Here is a 23146-nt window from a genome sequence, read left to right as displayed (position 1 = left end):
GGTTGTATATTGAAGGGAAACAGTTTGTCGGGGTTGTATATTGAAGGGAAACAGTTTCTCTGGGTTGTATATTGAAGGGAAACAGTTTGTCTGGGTTATATATTGAAGGGGAAACAGTTCGTCTGGGTTGTATATTGAAGGGAAACAGTTTGTCTGGGTTGTATATTGAAGGGAAACAGTTTGTCTGGGGTGTATATTGAAGGGAAACAGTTTGTCTGGGTTGTATATTGAAGGGAAACAGTTTGTCTGGGTTGTATATTGAAGGGAAAACAGTTGTCTGGGTTGTATATTGAAGGGAAACAGTTTGTCTGGGTTGTATATTGAAGGGGAAACAGTTTGTCTGGGTTGTATATTGAAGGGAAACAGTTTGTCTGGGTTGTATATTGAAGGGGAAACAGTTTGTCTGGGTTGTATATTGAAGGGGAAACAGTTTGTTGTGTTCTAGGCTGACAGCCCCCCGGATATTTGATTTGAGCTCATCTGTGTGACATTGGGTTTAATTCAAGTTATGACACTCACTCCATCTCCTGAAGCCGATATATTTCTACCAGAAGTTTGTTTTGTGACATCAATTAAATGTATGTATAACATGCCTACAGGGGCAAAGTCCAGAACAGACAACGAGACACAGGTCTTTGTCTGTGGAACTGAATGACATTTTATTTCAAACATGTCATGCAATGTGATGAAAAAATAATACAATTCTGTGTTTTTTTTCTTAATTTTGTTTTTATTTGAAAGGGAAAATATATAATTCAATAAATATTGTAGCAACACCAATGGGACACAGACATAACATTTACATTAAAAAAGGGGGATGATGACCTAATGACAAAACACAACAAAGAACCGTTTCTTTACACAACAAACAACCGTTTCTTTACACAACAAACAACCGTTTCTTTCTGTTCATTCATGTCAGAAACAGAAAGCATTAGCAGCCTAGCTGATGATACTGCTCTAGGAGAAGCTGTTCTGAAAACAGTTTAATAAAGGCATTGGAATATACCAGAATTCATGGCGCTTTTTAGCGAAGCCTTGATCTTTAAAAAGTGCATTTATACTTTAGACATATCCAGTGAACAACGTCCTTCAACCAAAGTCATGCTTCATTTGTTAATTTCGTTCCCCTCCCTTGCTGAGAGCAGATTGACAAGGTGTTGCATAGCTGAAAGGGCACGTCCATAAACTGTTCAGCATCACAATACCCTGTCTATCATTACGCCAACCAGATCAGAAGTCCTAGGATGTCAACGGTCATTGGTTTAAATCATATGGGCTTACAGTAAATTCTACAAAATACAGGAAAGACATGACTGGAACAACAGGACCATTAGGTCAGGAAACACTTGACTTGCAACCACAAGAAGGAGGAAGAGAAACAAACAAGCTGATGGAAACCACGGTGATGTGCTGCGTGCGCAGTGTCATGTCACTTCCAGATCTTTGATCCAGTGCAAGACGGCCGCTCGTCTTCAGCGTTCCAGAGTGCACCGCTGCAGTCTCTCATGGTGATGGAGTCAGCTGTACAGACGGCCGCTCGTCTTCAGCGTTCCAGAGTGCACCGCTGCAGTCTCTCATGGTGATGGAGTCAGCTGTACAGACGGCCGCTCCGCTCGTCTTCAGCGTTCCAGAGTGCACCGCTGCAGTCTCTCATGGTGATGGAGTCAGCTGTACAGACGGCCGCTCGTCTTCAGCGTTCCAGAGTGCACCGCTGCAGTCTCTCATGGTGATGGAGTCAGCTGTACAGACGGCCGCTCGTCTTCAGCGTTCCAGAGTGCACCGCTGCAGTCTCTCATGGTGATGGAGTCAGCTGTACAGACGGCCGCTCGTCTTCAGCGTTCCAGAGTGCACCGCTGCAGTCTCTCATGGTGATGGAGTCAGCTGTACAGACGGCCGCTCGTCTTCAGCGTTCCAGAGTGCACCGCTGCAGTCTCTCATGGTGATGGAGTCAGCTGTACAGACGGCCGCTCGTCTTCAGCGTTCCAGAGTGCACCGCTGCAGTCTCTCATGGTGATGGAGTCAGCTGTACAGACGGCCGCTCGTCTTCAGCGTTCCAGAGTGCACCGCTGCAGTCTCTCATGGTGATGGAGTCAGCTGTACAGACGGCCGCTCGTCTTCAGCGTTCCAGAGTGCACCGCTGCAGTCTCTCATGGTGATGGAGTCAGCTGTACAGACGGCCGCTCGTCTTCAGCGTTCCAGAGTGCACCGCTGCAGTCTCTCATGGTGATGGAGTCAGCTGTACAGACGGCCGCTCGTCTTCAGCGTTCCAGAGTGCACCGCTGCAGTCTCTCATGGTGATGGAGTCAGCTGTACAGACGGCCGCTCGTCTTCAGCGTTCCAGAGTGCACCGCTGCAGTCTCTCATGGTGATGGAGTCAGCTGTACAGACGGCCGCTCGTCTTCAGCGTTCCAGAGTGCACCGCTGCAGTCTCTCATGGTGATGGAGTCAGCTGTACAGACGGCCGCTCGTCTTCAGCGTTCCAGAGTGCACCGCTGCAGTCTCTCATGGTGATGGAGTCAGCTGTACAGAGGGGGGTGAGCCTATCATCATTTACAGTTACATGTACAGCGTAGATCTCTTGTTCACATCCTTTCTGAAGGCCTTAGAAAAACGTCCGGGACTCGTTCAACTTTTCCTACGTGACATCACTTCCTGTGGAAATGCTAATTTCCTGTGAAAGGCCATGACCACTTCCTCGTCCAGCTCTAAGAGGAAACAGTGTTACTACCTCCCGGGACGCCGGAAGGAAGGCAGCTAATTGGCCCAAAGCAGAGATAGCTTCCTCTTCTGGTAAAAGATATGTAAGGGAGATGGATGGTAGACAGACAGGCTACACTGAAAGACTATTGTGTTGTCATTGATACGGTGGATTTCATCTACATTTACATTGTATGATGCATATACAAAACTCCACCCCAGGACAGCAAGCCAAGGGCTTTAAAGTGCAGGAAGGGAAGGGCCTCACCCTCTAATGTTCCAAAATGCACTATGCTCTGACCTTTAACCCCTATCCTCACTGCATGCTTCAATCCCAGCCTACAAACCCACTGCTGAGGGTCGTGACCCTGCCCACCAGGTCACATGACACTGCAACTCTTTGCTTTGTCCTTCCGCAGGTCTGACGCTACCGCCGCGAGGTCGGGCCTAGTGGGCATGTGCGAGATCCTTTTGTTGCCTCTGGTAGATTTGTTGCGTTTGACGTTCTTGTTGTTCTTGTTGACGCAGGCCAAGGTGGCCACGTGGAAAATGTCCCTGACGCTGTTCTCTGACTGCTGGGCTGAGCACTCGATGTAGGGGGCTGAGATCTGTTTGGCCATGTTGGAACCCTGTAGAAAGAAAACACATTGGAATTGGAATTTCAGTTTACTTCCTGAATTTACTGAATTGAAATGGAATTGACCCAAAATCTGAAGAAAATGCACTCTACAACCACCGTACCTGATCATATGACACAGGCATCTGTCTGTGATTGGATAGCTCCACCAGCGTGGAGAGGTCGGTGCGCAGGTCTGATTTGCAGCCCACCAGGAGCATCTTGGTGTTGGGACAGAACTCCTGGATCTCCCCTTTCCACTGTGGAGGACAGAGAAAGTCATTGAGACTGGGAGGACAGGACCAGACAGAATGGGAGCTAGTCCAGACTAGCCATCAAATACTTGCCTCCTCCTGTCCTTGATTCCTCAATTCCTCACCTCCCTCTCAAAGCTCATTGGAGGAGGAGGTACAAGAGGAGGGACCTTGGAGCCTCTCCTCCAATGGATTTTGAGAGGGAGTAATTGAGGAATCAAGGACTGGAGGTATCAAGTATTTGACGGCTTGTACACTTTTTTCAGACAGAACCTGAGCCCTCTCCTGAAGAACAAAGCCACTTCCTGTTTCCAGTCACCATGCTGCATCACACAGCGTTGAACCCAGGAAGGAATGCAGTATCGGAGGCTTTAAGGCCAGAGATAATCCTTCACGTTTCCTCTCAAATACAATAAACACTCTGGGATCAATGGCCTTTAATCAGTGGATATAATCTGCTACTAATGCAGTCTGGGGAACAAGGAGTGTTTGGCTGGCTGGCTGGCTGACTGACTGGCTGGCTGACTGACTGACTGGCTGGCTGGCTGGCTGGCTGGCTGGCTGGCTGGCTGGCTGACTGGCTGACTGGCTGACTGGCTGGCTGGCTGGCTGACTGGCTGGCTGGCTGGCTGGCTGACTGGCTGACTGGCTGACTGACTGGCTGGCTGGCTGGCTGACTGGACATTGAGGGATCAGGTTCTGTGTTGTACAGACAGGTGATTGTTTGAACTGGCCCAGAGGAAGGAAGGAACTCTGTTTTGGAACGGAACCTTCTCATGGTTTTTTTTCTATAGCAGAGTCACATCAGAGGACACTAAAAATCACTCCCTTCCTTTCCCTGCCCTCCTCTCACCCTAACGCCCCCTAACCCATTACGACCTCTGTCTGTACCTCAACTCTCTAGATGTTTAAGTGGGCTAAGTGGAAAAAACAAGAAATTACTGGGAAAAACTGGTAATTACTGGGAAAACGTTCTGGGGGAGGTCAAGTGAAAAGGATATTAAAATGAATTCATTGAATGAAAACTGTATATGTAGTTTCTTTCAAGTGAGGTAAAAGAAAAACACATGAAGGTCCATATTCTAAAGGCTATAGAGGTTGACTAATGGTAGGTACACACAAGTGGAGGACGGACCATAAACATGGCTGGAACTGAGCCAATAGAATGGTATCAAACACCTGGAAACCATGTGTTTGATGTGTTTGATGCCATTCCACTCCAACCATTATCATGAGCCTGTCCTCCCCAATTAAGGTGCCACCGACCTCCTGTGGTACACACCTTCTTTATTACGCTGTCGAGTGTGTCAGGGCGGCTGACGTCAAAACAGATAAGGACAGCGTCTGAGTCTGGGTAGGAGAGAGGCCTCACGTTGTCGTAGTATGGAGACCCTGAAACAACAGAACAAAGCACAGGTCAGCACACGGACAACTACAACTCACACAATACACAGAGAACTACAACTCAAACAATACACAGAAAACTACAACTCACACAATACACAGAGAACTACAACCCACACAATACACATAGAACTACAACCCACACAATACACAGAGAACTACAACTCAAACAATACACAGAAAACTACAACTCACACAATACACAGAGAACTACAACTCACACAATACACAGAGAACTACAACTCACACAATACACAGAGAACTACAACCCACACAATACACATAGAACTACAACCCACACAATACACATATAACTACAACTCACACAATACACAGAAATCTACAACTCAAACAATACACAGAAAACTACAACTCACACAATACAACTCACACAATACACAGAGAATTACAACTTACACAATACACAGAGAACTACAACTCACACAATACAACTCACACAATACACAGAGAATTACAACTTACACAATACACAGAGAACTACAACTCACACAATACACAGAGAACTAACACTCCTACTGTGGATGTAAGAGATTGAGACAGAGTAAAAAAACACACATGGATACATTGAGCATCCTATGGGCCAACCAAACCTGTCCAAACCAGATAATGACATAGTCATAGAGATGAAGATGTTTTGGTGATGAGAGACCATTTCTCCACAGCGAAGGACACAGTCATTAAGCATCAAGATAATACACACTGGAAGAACATCAACAGAAGAGATGCAGACGTTACGCTGACTGCAGCAATACGTTGTGTTTGAGGACTAGCTTACTTCTCTCTTGAGACCAGAGTTCCAGAGAAAGCAGAAACCTAGAAAACCATGCCAACCCCTTAAACTGGGACCATGTGTAGGAAAACGCCTCTCTCTTTCACTCTCTCCATCCCAACCCCCCTTCATCCCTCTCTCCCTCCCTCCTCCCCTATCTCTGTAACAGCTTAGTGGTGAGGGGTTTAGGCTTACATCAAGGTGAGAGACCGGGTCACGTGAGCAGCTGTGGAAACTAAAGTCTAGGGCTACCCACATGTAACAAAGCCCCGCTGCCAAAGAATCCGGGGAATTTAGTTTTTCATGTCTAAAGTGGCTGGGACTCTTGGGAGGTCTTTTCCACATGCCCAGAGGAAGCCACCACACACACACACCCGCACACAGGAAGGAATGCAGTATCTGGAAGAAGCCGATCTAGCTGGATCAACATCCATTCATCGTCCTCCTGCCCTGCCACACACCCTATTCCCTATATCGTGCACTACTTTTGACCAGAGCGCTCTATATAAGTGCACTATATAGGGAATAGTGTGTCATTTCAGACCCACACAGGCCAGGGTTTCTCTCTATAGCTACTGCAAAGCTGGCCTTAAGAGGGCTGATCATAAAAACACTGTGTTTGGTTGGATGTTGGATGTTGAGGATGGGGGTAAGGATCAGTTAGAGGATGTTGAGGATGGGGTAAGGATCAGTTAGAGGATGTTGAGGATGGGGGTAAGGATCAGTTAGAGGATGTTGAGGATGGGGGTAAGGATCAGTTAGAGGATGTTGAGGATGGGGGTAAGGATCAGTTAGAGGATGTTGAGGATGGGGGTAAGGATCAGTTAGAGGATGTTGAGGATGGGGGTAAGGATCAGTTAGAGGATGTTGAGGATGGGGGTAAGGATCAGTTAGAGGATGTTGAGGATGGGGGTAAGGATCAGTTAGAGGATGTTGAGGATGGGGGTAAGGATCAGTTAGAGGATGTTGAGGATGGGGGGTAAGGATCAGTTAGAGGATGTTGAGGATGGGGGGTAAGGATCAGTTAGAGGATGTTGAGGATGGGGGGTAAGGATCAGTTAGAGGATGTTGAGGATGGGGGTAAGGATCAGTTAGAGGATGTTGAGGATGGGGTAAGGATCAGTTAGAGGATGTTGAGGATGGGGGTAAGGATCAGTTAGAGGATGTTGAGGACGGGGGTAAGGATCAGTTAGAGGATGTTGAGGATGGGGGGGTAAGGATCAGTTAGAGGATGTTGAGGATGGGGGTAAGGATCAGTTAGAGGATGTTGAGGATGGGGTAAGGATCAGTTAGAGGATGTTGAGGATGGGGGTAAGGATCAGTTAGAGGATGTTGAGGATGGGGTAAGGATCAGTTAGAGGATGTTGAGGATGGGGGTAAGGATCAGTTAGAGGATGTTGAGGACGGGGGTAAGGATCAGTTAGAGGATGTTGAGGACGGGGGTAAGGATCAGTTAGAGGATGTTGAGGATGGGGGTAAGGATCAGTTAGAGGATGTTGAGGATGGGGGTAAGGATCAGTTAGAGGATGTTGAGGATGGGGGTAAGGATCAGTTAGAGGATGTTGAGGATGGGGGTAAGGATCAGTTAGAGGATGTTGAGGATGGGGGTAAGGATCAGTTAGAGGATGTTGAGGATGGGGGTAAGGATCAGTTAGAGGATGTTGAGGATGGGGGTAAGGATCAGTTAGAGGATGTTGCGGATGGGGGTAAGGATCAGTTAGAGGATGTTGAGGATGGGGGTAAGGATCAGTTAGAGGATGTTGAGGATGGGGGTAAGGATCAGTTAGAGGATGTTGAGGATGGGGGTAAGGATCAGTTAGAGGATGTTGAGGATGGGGGGTAAGGATCAGTTAGAGGATGTTGAGGATGGGGGTAAGGATCAGTTAGAGGATGTTGAGGATGGGGTAAGGATCAGTTAGAGGATGTTGAGGATGGGGGTAAGGATCAGTTAGAGGATGTTGAGGATGGGGGTAAGGATCAGTTAGAGGATGTTGAGGATGGGGGTAAGGATCAGTTAGAGGATGTTGAGGATGGGGGTAAGGATCAGTTAGAGGATGTTGAGGATGGGGGTAAGGATCAGTTAGAGGATGTTGAGGATGGGGGTAAGGATCAGTTAGAGGATGTTGAGGATGGGGGTAAGGATCAGTTAGAGGATGTTGAGGATGGGGGGTAAGGATCAGTTAGAGGATGTTGAGGATGGGGGGTAAGGATCAGTTAGAGGATGTTGAGGATGGGGGGTAAGGATCAGTTAGAGGATGTTGAGGATGGGGGTAAGGATCAGTTAGAGGATGTTGAGGATGGGGTAAGGATCAGTTAGAGGATGTTGAGGATGGGGGTAAGGATCAGTTAGAGGATGTTGAGGACGGGGGTAAGGATCAGTTAGAGGATGTTGAGGATGGGGGGGTAAGGATCAGTTAGAGGATGTTGAGGATGGGGGTAAGGATCAGTTAGAGGATGTTGAGGATGGGGTAAGGATCAGTTAGAGGATGTTGAGGATGGGGGTAAGGATCAGTTAGAGGATGTTGAGGATGGGGTAAGGATCAGTTAGAGGATGTTGAGGATGGGGGTAAGGATCAGTTAGAGGATGTTGAGGACGGGGGTAAGGATCAGTTAGAGGATGTTGAGGACGGGGGTAAGGATCAGTTAGAGGATGTTGAGGATGGGGGTAAGGATCAGTTAGAGGATGTTGAGGATGGGGGTAAGGATCAGTTAGAGGATGTTGAGGATGGGGGTAAGGATCAGTTAGAGGATGTTGAGGATGGGGGTAAGGATCAGTTAGAGGATGTTGAGGATGGGGTAAGGATCAGTTAGAGGATGTTGAGGATGGGGGTAAGGATCAGTTAGAGGATGTTGAGGATGGGGGTAAGGATCAGTTAGAGGATGTTGAGGATGGGGGTAAGGATCAGTTAGAGGATGTTGCGGATGGGGGTAAGGATCAGTTAGAGGATGTTGAGGATGGGGTAAGGATCAGTTAGAGGATGTTGAGGATGGGGGTAAGGATCAGTTAGAGGATGTTGAGGATGGGGTAAGGATCAGTTAGAGGATGTTGAGGATGGGGGGTAAGGATCAGTTAGAGGATGTTGAGGATGGGGGTAAGGATCAGTTAGAGGATGTTGAGGATGGGGGTAAGGATCAGTTAGAGGATGTTGAGGATGGGGGTAAGGATCAGTTAGAGGATGTTGAGGATGGGGGTAAGGATCAGTTAGAGGATGTTGAGGATGGGGGTAAGGATCAGTTAGAGGATGTTGAGGATGGGGGTAAGGATCAGTTAGAGGATGTTGAGGATGGGGGTAAGGATCAGTTAGAGGATGTTGAGGATGGGGGTAAGGATCAGTTAGAGGATGTTGAGGATGGGGGTAAGGATCAGTTAGAGGATGTTGAGGATGGGGGTAAGGATCAGTTAGAGGATGTTGAGGATGGGGTAAGGATCAGTTAGAGGATGTTGAGGATGGGGGTAAGGATCAGTTAGAGGATGTTGAGGATGGGGGTAAGGATCAGTTAGAGGATGTTGAGGATGGGGGTAAGGATCAGTTAGAGGATGTTGAGGATGGGGGTAAGGATCAGTTAGAGGATGTTGAGGATGGGGGTAAGGATCAGTTAGAGGATGTTGAGGATGGGGGTAAGGATCAGTTAGAGGATGTTGAGGATGGGGGTAAGGATCAGTTAGAGGATGTTGAGGATGGGGGTAAGGATCAGTTAGAGGATGTTGAGGATGGGGGTAAGGATCAGTTAGAGGATGTTGAGGATGGGGTAAGGATCAGTTAGAGGATGTTGAGGATGGGGTAAGGATCAGTTAGAGGATGTTGAGGATGGGGGTAAGGATCAGTTAGAGGATGTTGAGGATGGGGGTAAGGATCAGTTAGAGGATGTTGAGGATGGGGGTAAGGATCAGTTATAGGATGTTGAGGATGGGGTAAGGATCAGTTAGAGGATGTTGAGGATGGGGTAAGGATCAGTTACTGCAGAGGAAGTGCTTGCTGCTCAGTCCTCAACGGAGAGGAACGCAGAAGGATATGTTTCACATATTTACTGGAAGTCCTATAATCACTAAGTGACACACAACCACATCTAGACATTCAGAATACTGACAAACCTTCCCTCCACAGGAAATCTGGGGGCAACATTCAGAATACTGACAAACCCTCCCTCCACAGGAAGTCTGGGGGCAACATTCAGAATACTGACAAACCCTCCATCCACAGGAAATCTGGGGGCAACATTCAGAATACTGACAAACCCTCCATCCACAGGAAATCTGGGGGCAACATTCAGAATACTGACAAACCCTCTCTCCACAGGAAATCTGGGGGCAACATTCAGAATACTGACAAACCCTCCCTCCACAGGAAGTCTGGGGGCAACATTCAGAATACTGACAAACCCTCCCTCCACAGGAAATCTGGGGGCAACATTCAGAATACTGACAAACCCTCCCTCCACAGGAAATCTGGGGGCAACATTCAGAATACTGACAAACCCTCCCTCCACAGGAAATCTGGGGGCAACATTCAGAATACTGACAAACCCTCCCTCCACAGGAAATCTGGGGGCAACATTCAGAATACTGACAAACCCTCCATCCACAGGAAATCTGGGGGCAACATTCAGAATACTGACAAACCCTCCATCCACAGGAAGTCTGGGGGCAACATTCAGAATACTGACAAACCCTCCCTCCACAGGAAATCTGGGGGCAACATTCAGAATACTGACAAACCCTCCCTCCACAGGAAATCTGGGGGCAACATTCAGAATACTGACAAACCCTCCCTCCACAGGAAATCTGGGGGCAACATTCAGAATACTGACAAACCCTCCCTCCACAGGAAATCTGGGGGCAACATTCAGAATACTGACAAACCCTCCCTCCACAGGAAATCTGGGGGCAACATTCAGAATACTGACAAACCCTCCCTCCACAGGAAATCTGGGGGCAACATTCAGAATACTGACAAACCCTCCCTCCACAGGAAATCTGGGGGCAACATTCAGAATACTGACAAACCCTCCCTCCACAGGAAATCTGGGGGCAACATTCAGAATACTGACAAACCCTCCATCCACAGGAAATCTGGGGGCAACATTCAGAATACTGACAAACCCTCCCTCCACAGGAAATCTGGGGGCAACATTCAGAATACTGACAAACCCTCCCTCCACAGGAAATCTGGGGGCAACATTCAGAATACTGACAAACCCTCCCTCCACAGGAAATCTGGGGGCAACATTCAGAATACTGACAAACCCTCCCTCCACAGGAAATCTGGGGGCAACATTCAGAATACTGACAAACCCTCCATCCACAGGAAATCTGGGGGAATGTTATTTTATAGAGGATGAGGTTGCTACTAAGGGTCATGCTGTTAGTAGTTCTATAGAAGACAGATTCAAAACTTCACAATAAGTTCATGGCTATCCCAGGACAATCAGTGGAGTGTATTTGGGTGTTTTCCTCAGCCATAAATAGCTGTTCCTCTCTTATGGAAGTGTATTAGGAGGATGCTGCTATGTGTCTGTTTCATCCCAGCTGGATCTGAACCCCTGTGAGGACATCTCCTGGTGCCCAGCTGATAGAACGCCCCACACACACACACACGCACGCATGCATGCACGCCCGCCCACACACACACACACACACAACAGGAAGTTCCACAGTGGACAAAGTCCTGTTGACTATCACCTCATTAGTTTCTGCTCCGTCCTTGTTCCTCTCAGGACATTTTCATCTGAGAGGAAGGAAGACACCCACCCACTGTTCTGCCTCTTTTGTTCTCTTCTCTCTCTCCTTTTCTCTTGCTCCCTTCATCTCTATTTTTTAATATCTCTCACAGACAGACAGACAGACAGACAGACAGACAGACAGACAGACAGACAGACAGACAGACAGACAGACAGACAGACAGACAGACAGACAGACAGACAGACAGACAGACAGACAGACAGACAGACAGACAGACAGACAGACAGACAGACAGACAGACATTAGGGGAGTAGGCAGCTGCTGACACATGCTCCCGGTCTCTCTCTTCAGCCCTCAGAGTGACAGACGAGGCAGAGAGAGAGAGGCCTGACCACAGAGCTCTTAGTCTTTGTCTGCGTCCCAAATGCCACCCCATTTGCTGATGGGCCTCGAGTGCACTTCATAGGGAATAGGGTGCCAGCTGAGCTGATAGCTGAGTGGAGCCCTGTGTGGACCACAACAGTTCAGCTCCATCTGAACCATTCATTCCACAGTTAGTCCTGCTGCCAGACCTCTGAATCCCATCAACCTCAAGTCCTGCTGCCAGACCTCTGAATCCCATCAACCTCAAGTCCTGCTGCCAGACCTCTGAATCCCATCAACCTCAAGTCCTGCTGCCAGACCTCTGAATCCCATCAACCTCAAGTCCTGCTGCCAGACCTCTGAATCCCATCAACCTCAAGTCCTGCTGCCAGACCTCTGAATCCCATCAACCTCAAGTCCTGCTGCCAGACCTCTAAATCCCATCAACCTCAAGTCCTGCTGCCAGACCTCTGAATCCCATCAACCTCAAGTCCTGCTGCCAGACCTCTGAATCCCATCAACCTCAAGTCCTGCTGCCAGACCTCTGAATCCCATCAACCTCAAGTCCTGCTGCCAGACCTCTGAATCCCATCAACCTCAAGTCCTGCTGCCAGACCTCTGAATCCCATCAACCTCAAGCATGCCACTTAAGAAAAAGGCCCTAATGCGAGGAGTGTGTGTCAATGTGAGAGGTAAAGAACGACAGAGAGAGAGAGAGAGAGAGAGAGAGAGAGAGAGAGAGAGAGAGAGAGAGAGAGAGAGAGAGAGAGAGAGAGAGAGAGAGAGAGAGAGAAAGAGAGTTTAAGACAATCTGAGTTCTGAATGATACACAGCACCTTGTATGTGAGTTACCCCAGGTCACACAGTGTAAATGATTCAGTTACCCAGGTCACACAGTGTAAACGATTCAGTTACCCCAGGTCACACAGTGTAAATGATTCAGTTACCCCAGGTCACACAGTGTAAATGATTCAGTTACCCCAGGACACACAGTGTAAATGTTTCAGTTACCCCAGGTCACACAGTGTAAATGATTCAGTTACCCCAGGTCACACAGTGTAAATTATTCAGTTACCCAAGTCACACAGTATAAATGATTCAGTTACCCAGGTCACACAGTGTAAATGATTCAGTTACCCCAGGTCACACAGTGTAAATTATTCAGTTACCCAAGTCACACAGTATAAATGATTCAGTTACCCAGGTCACACAGTGTAAATGTTTCAGTTACCCCAGGTCACACAGTGTAAATGATTCAGTTACCCCAGGTCACACAGTATAAATGATTCAGTTACCCCAGGTCACACAGTGTAAATGATTCAGTTACCCCAGGTCACACAGTGTAAATGATTCAGTTACCCCAGGTCACACAGTATAAATTATTCAGTTACCCCAGGTCACACAGTGTAAATGATTCAGTTACCCCAGGTCACACAGTGTAAATGATTCAGTTACCACAGGTCACACAGTGTAAATGATTCAGTTACCCAGGTCACACAGTGTAAATGATTCAGTTACCCAGGTCACACAGTGTAAATATGTATACAGTACAGCTGATCTAAGGCAAGTCCTCACAGTCATGCAAAAACTAATTTGATTGAGTTTTCTTTCAGGCTAACAACGTAAGACCTTGCGGAAATATGCACCGCTCCTCTTAAGTTTGCAGAAAGATCTCAGCGTTTACAAAAGGGCTCTTTGTTCAGTAGCAAGTAGCAACCTTTCGTCCCCGGAATGTGAAACATGCGGCTCCAATTCGCCGAGCTCCAGAAATTGATCCGATGCAGGCAACAAAGGCTGGCTGCTGGCCGTGGTCTGTACAAGGGAAGGCATGGGGGCTTGCTGAAGCAGAGCCCCTCTCAGCTGTCTAGAAGCCAGAGTGGACAGGCAGCAGCCCCTGAACAACTGACTGCAGAAACACACAGGATACAGGTTGGAATTCAGAATAGATGCTTTGCATTCAAGTTAGTGGAGGAATGTCAATGGTGCCTGGGTAACGTCTGAAAGGTCAATCACCCTGATGGTTGTCTCTCTGAGTGTCACTGGCCTCTTTGTGCCGGGTTGAACCAGCTGCTGCGTCCCTCCTATAGGCTGGCTCAGAGCGTTCAGCGTGCACGGAGCACGGCCGGCCTACAACAGTGTCAACAAACGCGCTAGTAGTCAATCCATCATCCTGTCTCAACCGCTGAATCACACAGCAGTGATGCGGGAGGCGTGTGTGGAGGCAGGGAGGGAGAAGACAGGACGGCAACCAGCTGGCGCTGAGGTTCTTTGATTGCCCTTCATTTCTAAATAGTCTCCCACTGTATTCGTTTAGAAAATGAACAGGTAATATTGTTGAAATAAGTCACATCTGAATCGATGCCTCAGGTACAAAGCCACAAACACCAAGAGGACCACTTCCTCCAAACCTCCCAGATGGGTCAATATACCAATGGGGGAGAATGAGGGACGGATTTACAAACGGCACGAAGGGCACGTGCCCTGGGTCCCCCTATCTCAAGGGGACCCCCAATGCTGGAGGTCGGGGCCCCTCATATAGCATATGAACATGACAGAAGCCATGGCAAAATGTGTAGCATTGCAGGAAATTTGCTTGAAAACTGCAACATTTTCTCTTAGCCTCATGATAAAACTGCAAATGTTTCTCTGTCCCATGGCAAAATGTTTTCAATTGCAGGAAAGGCCCCCTGGAGGTAGGTGCTCCCAAATCCGGCCCTGGGGAGAATGGCTCCTGCAGATAAGCCCAGCTCAGCTCTAGCTTTATCCCCGGTATCTAGCACCCCTCCTCATCCCCCGTCCTCCTCCTCCTCCCCCCATCCTCCCTCTTCTTCTCAGCATGTGATTGATATGGAGGAGCCTAGCAGCTGTGGGATTCACTCCCCCCTGTGAAATCTCCCTAACTAACTCAGCAGCCCCAGCACTAATCAATATGTTTCCCTCTGCCGTTTGTCTTGCCAGGGAGCAGTAGGGGGGCAGGAACTCAGGCATCTGTGGAACTGGAGCCCCCGCTGACCCTTCCAAACTGAAACCCACAACCCTTTGACCCTCCCAGGAAGGAACCCACATCCCCCTGACCCCTGACCCTCCAAACTGAAACCCACAACCCTTTGACCCTCCCAGGAAGGAACCCACATCCCCCTGACCCCTGACCCTCCAGACTGAAACCCACAACCCTTTGACCCTCCCAGGAAGGAACACACATCCCCCTGACCCCTGACCCTCCAGACTGAAACCCACAACCCTTTGACCCTCCCAGGAAGGAACCCACATCCCCCTGATCCCTGACCCTCCCAGACTGAAACGCACACCCCCTGCCCCCCTCCCAGGACTCCCTACAGTACGAGGTGGTGGTGGACTGACCCTCCCAGGACTCCCTACAGTACGAGGTGGTGGTGGACTGACCCTCCCAGGACTCCCTACAGTACGAGGTGGTGGTGGACAGACCCTCCCAGGACTCCCTACAGTACGAGGTGGTGGTGGACTGACCCTCCCAGGACTCCCTACAGTACGAGGTGGTGGTGGACTGACCCTCCCAGGACTCCCTACAGTACGAGGTGGTGGTGGACAGACCCTCCCAGGACTCCCTACAGTACGAGGTGGTGGTGGACAGACCCTCCCAGGACTCCCTACAGTACGAGGTGGTGGTGGACTGACCCTCCCAGGACTCCCTACAGTACGAGGTGGTGGTGGACTGACCCTCCCAGGACTCCCTACAGTACGAGGTGATGGTGGACTGACCCTCCCAGGACTCCCTACAGTACGAGGTGATGGTGGACTGACCCTCCCAGGACTCCCTACAGTACGAGGTGATGGTGGACTGACCCTCCCAGGACTCCCTACAGTACGAGGTGGTGGTGGACTGACCCTCCCAGGACTCCCTACAGTACGAGGTGGTGGTGGTGGACTGACCCTCCCAGGACTCCCTACAGTACGAGGTGGTGGTGGACTGACCCTCCCAGGACTCCCTACAGTACGAGGTGGTGGTGGTGGACTGACCCTCACAGGACTCCCTACAGTACGAGGTGGTGGTGGACTGACCCTCCCAGGACTCCCTACAGTACGAGGTGGTGGTGGACTGACCCTCCCAGGACTCCCTACAGTACGAGGTGGTGGTGGACTGACCCTCCCAGGACTCCCTACAGTACGAGGTGGTGGTGGACTGACCCTCCCAGGACTCCCTACAGTACGAGGTGGTGGTGGACTGACCCTCCCAGGACTCCCTACAGTACGAGGTGGTGGTGGACAGACCCTCCCAGGACTCCCTACAGTACGAGGTGGTGGTGGACTGACCCTGGTGTTCTCTGTTTATCTGTGATGCAGTTAATGAACCACAGACAGTCAGTCAGGGGGTAACAACAAAATGGAGGTCATTAAGGTGATGTCCTGGGAAGTTATTAACTCCCATTCGTCCTCTTTGTGCTCCTTCACCTTCAGGGGTTAAAGGTTAGAGGCCTGTCGGCTGGGCTACGGGGTGTTGAAATGTTTCTTTGCAACGTTTCTTTCATTGCGTCTCTCCTTGGATGTTGAACGTGGAGGTGTGTGTCTGAGGCAGTTTGTAAGGTGATTGGCTGTCTGCCTGCCCCCTTTATTTAAGAGTTAGGATAGTGAGTTGATATGGGTTCAATAGCTTTATGTCAGTGGTTGTCACGTTCCTGACCTGTTTTTCATTGTTTTTGTATGTGTTTAGTTGGTCAGGGCGTGAGTTGGGGTGGGCATTCTATGTTATGTGTTTCTATGTTGGGTTAAATGTGTTGCCTGATATGGTTCTCAATTAGAGGCAGGTGTTTGACGTTTCCTCTGATTGAGAACCATATTAAGGTAGGCTGTTCTCACTGTTTGTTTGTGGGTGATTGTCCTCCGTGTTTGTGTTCGTCACCACACGGGACTGTTTCGTTTGTTTAGTCTGTTCCTGTTCGTGCGTTCTTCGTGTTATGTAAGTTCGTTTGTTCAGGTCTGTTGACTTCGTTTATTGTTTTGTAGTTTGTTCAAGTGTATTTTCGTCTTCGTTATTATTATTAAAATCATCATGTCTTCACAACACGCTGCATTTTGGTCTGATCCCTACTCCTCCTCTTCAGACGAAGAGGAGGAGAGAAACCGTTACAGAATCACCCACCAAACAAGGACCAAGCAGCGTGAAAAGCAACAGCAGCGATCGCAGGATTTCTGGACATGGGAGGAAATACTGGACGGTAAAGGTCCATGGGCTCAACCTGGAGAATATCGCCGCCCTCGTGAAGAGCTGGAGGCAGCTAAAGCCGAGAGGCGGCGGTATGAGGAGGCAGCACGGAAGCAGGAGAAGGATCTGGGCTACAGGTGGGAGATCGACAGGTGGGCGATCGACCCAAGGAGAGTGTCGGAGCCCGCCTGGGATTCTCTGGCACAGTGTGAGGAGGGATACCGGCGAATGGAGGCAGCACGACAACGCGGTAGGAAGCCTGTTAGTCAAGCCCAAAAATTTCTTGGGGGGGGGGCTAAAGGGTAGTGTGGCGAAGTCAGGTAGGAGACCTGACTTCGCTGACAGCCAGAAATCTTGCTTGTTTGTAGGTGACCAAATACTTATTTTCCACCATAATTTGCAAATAAATTCATTAAAAATCCTACAATGTGATGTTCTGGATTTTTTTTTCTCATTTTGTCTGTCATAGTTGAAGTGTACCTATGATGAAAATTACAGGCCTCTCTCATCTTTTTAAGTGGGAGAACTTGCACAATTGGTGGCTGACTAAATACTTTTTTGCCCCACTGTATATGTGAGTGGAAGGCCTGTTACTGGGTTGTGTTCTATACTATACTGTATTACTGGGTTGTGTTCTATACTATACTGTATTACTGGGCTGTGTTATATACTATACTGTATTACTGGGTTGTGTTCTATACTATACTATACTGTATTACTGGGTTGTGTTCTATACTATACTATACTGTATTACTGGGCTGTGTTTTATACTATACTATACTGTATTACTGGGTTGTGTTCTATACTATACTGTATTACTGGGTTGTGTTCTATACTATACTGTATTACTGGGCTGTGTTATATACTATACTGTATTACTGGGTTGTGTTCTATACTACACTGTATTAATGGGTTGTGTTCTATACTATACTGTATTACTGGGCTGTGTTATATACTATACTGTATTACTGGGTTGTGTTCTATACTATACTGTATTACTGGGTTGTGTTCTATACTATACTATACTGTATTACTGGGCTGTGTTTTATACTATACTATACTATATTACTGGGTTGTGTTCTATACTATACTGTATTACTGGGTTGTGTTCTATACTATACTGTATTACTGGGCTGTGTTATATACTATACTGTATTACTGGGTTGTGTTCTATACTATACTGTATTACTGTGTTGTGTTCTATACTATACTGTATTACTGGGTTGTGTTCTATACTATACTGTATTTCTGGGTTGTGTTCTATACTATACTGTATTACTGGGTTGTGTTCTATACTATACTGTACTGTATTACTGGGTTGTGTTCTATACTATACTGTATTACTGGGTTGTGTTCTATACTATACTGTATTACTGGGTTGTGTTCTATACTATACTGTATTACTGGGTTGTGTTCTATACTATACTGTATTAATGGGTTGTGTTCTATACTATACTGTATTACTGGGTTGTGTTCTATACTATACTATACTATATTAATGGGTTGTGTTCTATACTATACTATATTACTGGGTTGTGTTCTATACTATACTGTAGTGTATTACTGGGTTGTGTTCTATACTATACTGTATTACTGGGTTGTGTTCTATACTATACTGTATTACTGGGTTGTGTTCTATACTATACTGTACTACTGGGTTGTGTTCTATACTATACTGTATTACTGGGTTGTGTTCTATACTATACTGTATTACTGGGTTGTGTTCTATACTATACTGTATTACTGGGTTGTGTTCTATACTATACTGTATTACTGGGTTGTGTTCTATACTATACTGTATAACCAGTAGCTTACTTTTTCGTTTTTACTGTGAGAATTTGTGTTAGTCTGCTGCACCTCCACTCCTGTTTGGCTATGCTCCTTCCCTTCCTCTATTCCTGCTTGAAAACAAAGCGGACAGGGAGGCAGAGCCCATCCATGTGCAGCTCAGTCCTGGTAATGAGCAGAGCTCAGGTGTCTCTACCTTGTTAAAGCCTGGATAGAGGCAATGGAGGCATGGGATAAGCCAGTAGCTCAGAGGCCCTACTGAATAAAATAGGGGTTCCCATTAGGGGATACATAGGCTCTGCAGTACACACACACACAACAACACAACACAACACAACACAACACACACCACACACACAACACAACACAACACAAACAACACAAACACACACACACAGTCTCAGACCAGCTCTGTGTTTGCCCATTGAAGCTGAGCCAATCACAGAGTCGTGCCTAGGAAAGGCTCAGGAGACCTACTGAAGATATAAGCAGAAAGTCAGACAGACAGACAGTCCCTCTACACTACACTACAGACAGACAGTCCCTCTACTCTACACTACAGACAGACAGTCCCTCTACACTACACTACAGACAGACAGACAGTACCTCTACACTACAGACAGACAGTACCTCTACACTACACTACAGACAGACAGTTCCTCTACACTACAGACAGACAGACCCTCTACACTACACTACAGACAGACAGACAGTACCTCTACACTACACTACAGGCAGACAGTACCTCTACACTACAGACAGACAGACAGTCCCTCTACACTACAGACAGACAGTCCCTCTACACTACAGTCAGACAGTCCCTCTACACTACACTACAGGCAGACAGTCCCTCTACACTACACTACAGGCAGACAGTCCCTCTACACTACACTACAGGCAGACAGACAGTCCCTCTACACTACAGGCAGAAACAGTCCCTCCACATTACATGCAGACAGACAAACAGGCAGACAGACATACAGTCCCTCTACACTATACTACAGGCAGACAGTCCCTCTACAGCCAACCAGACAGGCAGACAGTGTCTCTACAGCCAATTAGGCAGACATCCAGTCCGTCTACAGCCAACCAGACAGACAAACAGACCCACTCCACAACAGAGCCCCAGCTTGCACTACCACCTCCACCCCCAGGTTACAAGCACAGTCCAGGCAGGGGACAGCTGAGGGGGAAGCACAGAGGCTAAAGGTTTGCAGACCTGGGGCTTAAGCAGGGAGAGGGCTGAGGGAAAGTGGGGCAAAAGCAGGGAGAGGGCTGGGGAGTGTGGAGCAATGGAAGGGAGAGGGCTAGGGGAGTGTGGAGCAATGGAAGGGAGAGGGCTGGGGGAGTGTGGAGCAATGGAAGGGAGAGGGCTAGGGGAGAGTGGAGCAATGGAAGGGAGAGGGCTGGGGAGTGTGGAGCAATGGAAGGGAGAGGGCTGGGGGAGTGTGGAGCAATGGAAGGGAGAGGGCTGGGGAGTGTGGAGCAATGGAAGGGAGAGGGCTGGGGAGTGTGGTGCAATGGAAGGGAGAGGGCTGAGGAATGTGGAGCAATGGAAGGGAGAGGGCTGGGGATCAGGCTGGGGGAGAGTGGGGCTACAACACATACAGTGCTTAGAAGAAGTCATGATGCTACTGTGGAATGCTAGGGATGGACCAGCTGGTTGAACCGTTCAGACAGACACCGCTGACCAAATGTTCTACCATGCTTCTCCAGCCCTCTCCCCTCAACAAAGACTAAATGATCTATTATTTTTTCTTAAAAGAAAAACTAACAGGTCTGTGAGAGCCGGAATTCTTACTGGTTGGTAGGTGATAAAATACTTATGTCATGCAATAAAATGCAAATTAATTACTTAAAAATCATACAATGTGATTTTCTGGATTTTTGTTTTAGATTCCGTCTCTCACAGTTGAAGTGTACCTATGATAAAAAATGACAGACCTCTACATGCTTTGTAAGTAGGAAAACCTGCAAAATCGGCAGTGTATCAAATACTTGTTCTCCCCACTGTAATTACTGCCAGACCTCCAGCATGGATGGAGATCCCATGAGGTGAACTCCTCAACACTAGACGCCAGTATACTGGAAGAGGCCAGTATAAGACTAATAAACTGCACCAGGTACAGAAGTAGCAGTTTGTCTGGAGGGAGGACAGTCTTCTCACTGTTACTGATTGGCTGCATTGTGTCTTTGTTGAGGGGAGAGGGCTGGAGAAGCATGGTAGAACATTTGGTCAGCGGTGTCTGTCTGAATGGTTCAACCAGCTGGTCCATCCCTAGCATTCCACAGTAGCATCATGACTTCTTCTAAGCATGTAACAAACCAGAACTTGATAATAAATAATAGATCATTTAGTTTCATTAAAATGAAATATTCATCACTGTCAACAGATGTATTCCTCCATGACATGCTGCACACACACTGTGAGACCAACAGGTCCTGACATGCCTGGCAGCTGCATTTCTAATGGACAGCAACTGTGATCAATGGGCATCATGGAGGTCAAAGGCAAACAATAAATAAATCATTTATCCTGCATTTACCCAGGTTATATACATTTACCCAGGTTATATACATTCACCCTGGTTGTATATATCTAAGCTAAATATTATAATAGGGGAGACTGGGTCATATAGTTATGGCAAACATAGATAGACAGATTAAAGAAATGAAATGGATCATTACCTGACGTGTCCCATAGGCTGAGCTCTATTCTTTTCGTGTCTATTTCAAAACTGGCCGTGTAATTCTCGAACACTGTGGGCATGTAACTCTAAAGAAAAAAGAGACAATCATAGATAATTATAGACAAGTAATAACAATTATTATTATTATTAGTAGTAGTAGTAGTAGTAGTATTAATTAGTTATAACAAACTTTTGTTACATTTAGCTATCAAGCAGCCATTTCTTTGAACTCACCTCTGGGAAGATATCCTTTGCAAAAACGTGTAGTAGAGCAGTCTTCCCACATTGACTGTCCCCGACCACAACTATTTTACACTTCACAATCTGACTAGGATCCATCCCGGATGTAACAGATACTTTCTGACGAGATATTCTCTCCTTCATTGATGTCAGTTGACGGACAGTCCGCTATAAAGAGCTCCACGTTGTTTGAAGAGAGCACACACACATGAATAATAGAAAACAGCAGATAATCGGAGCGCAATAAATCCGTTTCTCCTCTCTGATGTCTGCGTCCTTTGTCAGTACTGTGTCTGGTGTCGACTAAACGTGAACGGGACTTTTTGACGGTATTTATACGGAGACAATGAGCCAGTGGAGTTGTCCCTCCTCCCTCTCTCCACGTGCTGAAAGTGTAGCAGGACTATGTGGGGACCTGGGTGGTCGGCAGAGTGGTGATCATATGTTCAGTGTGTGATGGCGCCCTCCGTAGGACTCCATTCAAACAGCTCAGATCATGATGGACTACTTTATTAAAATATTTATAATCTCACCATGTCATTTAGGATACTAACTGTAGCCTACTAACAAATTTGTATTTTACAATGACGGGGAACCTACTGGGGAACAGCGGGTTAACTGCCTTGTTCAGGGGCAGAACGACAGATTTTTACCTTGTCAGCTCAGGGATTCGATCCAGCAACCTTTCAGTTACTGGCACAACGCTCTAACCACTAGGCTACCTGCCGCCCCAAAACTAGACAGGATATGCGTCAGCATCTACGGTAATACTCACTCTTAATGATGTAATAACTGTGTGGTTAATGTGGGCTATCAGCTTTGACAGCCTGGTTGAACCTTTATTGACTTACGGGGAATGTAAACATCACTGTATCAAATACCCATTGCAATAACTTGCCCCGGTTTTCTCTAGAATAGAAAAGAAGGGAATGGATTAGCATTGTGAAGTGAGCTGAATGTATTCATTTCAAAAGCTCTATCTTGCAGGTGAAGCCCCTTCTGTTGGGTGGGAGGGTGGGTGTGGGGTGTGCTGCCCTCCGGTCCAGACTGGCTTCCAGACTGAGTTATAGCTACAGATACAGGAGAGGAGAGGAGAGGAGAGGAGAGGAGAGGAGAGGAGAGGAGAGGAGAGGAGAGGAGAGGAGAGGAGAGGAGAGGAGAGGAGAGGAGAGGAGAGGAGAGGAGAGGAGAGGAGAGGAGAGATACAGTGTTACAGTCAGATGTTTGTGTTATAGCTACAGATACAGGAGAGGGGAAGGGAGGAGAGGAGAGGAGAGGAGAGGAGAGGAGAGGAGAGGAGAGGAGAGGAGAGGAGAGGAGAGGAGAGGAGAGGAGAGGAGAGATACAGTGTTACAGTCAGATGTTTGTGTTATAGCTACAGATACAGGAGAGGAGAGGAGAGGAGAGGAGAGGAGAGGAGAGGAGAGGAGAGGAGAGGAGAG

General features: G+C 47.6%; 1 protein-coding gene across 1 annotated transcript; it reads right to left on the bottom strand.

The window, feature by feature from the left end:
- Positions 1–1697: 1697 nt before the first annotated feature.
- LOC120051522 (rho-related GTP-binding protein RhoE-like) lies at positions 1698–22029 on the bottom strand. The gene is made up of 5 exons (XM_038998439.1): positions 21699–22029; positions 21463–21550; positions 4853–4962; positions 3442–3576; positions 1698–3329 (listed from the first exon to the last, which is right to left on the bottom strand). The coding sequence occupies exons 1-5, from the start codon at positions 21846–21848 to the stop codon at positions 3081–3083; spliced, it is 732 nt and encodes a 243-aa protein (XP_038854367.1). The 5' UTR covers positions 21849–22029; the 3' UTR covers positions 1698–3080.
- Between the last annotated feature and the right edge of the window lie 1117 nt (positions 22030–23146).

This window comes from Salvelinus namaycush, chromosome 7 (assembly GCF_016432855.1).
Source record: "Salvelinus namaycush isolate Seneca chromosome 7, SaNama_1.0, whole genome shotgun sequence".
NCBI classification, from domain to species: domain Eukaryota; kingdom Metazoa; phylum Chordata; class Actinopteri; order Salmoniformes; family Salmonidae; genus Salvelinus; species Salvelinus namaycush.
The sequence above is the reverse complement of the archived record's forward strand: the minus strand, read 5'-3'. Positions and strand labels throughout refer to the sequence as shown.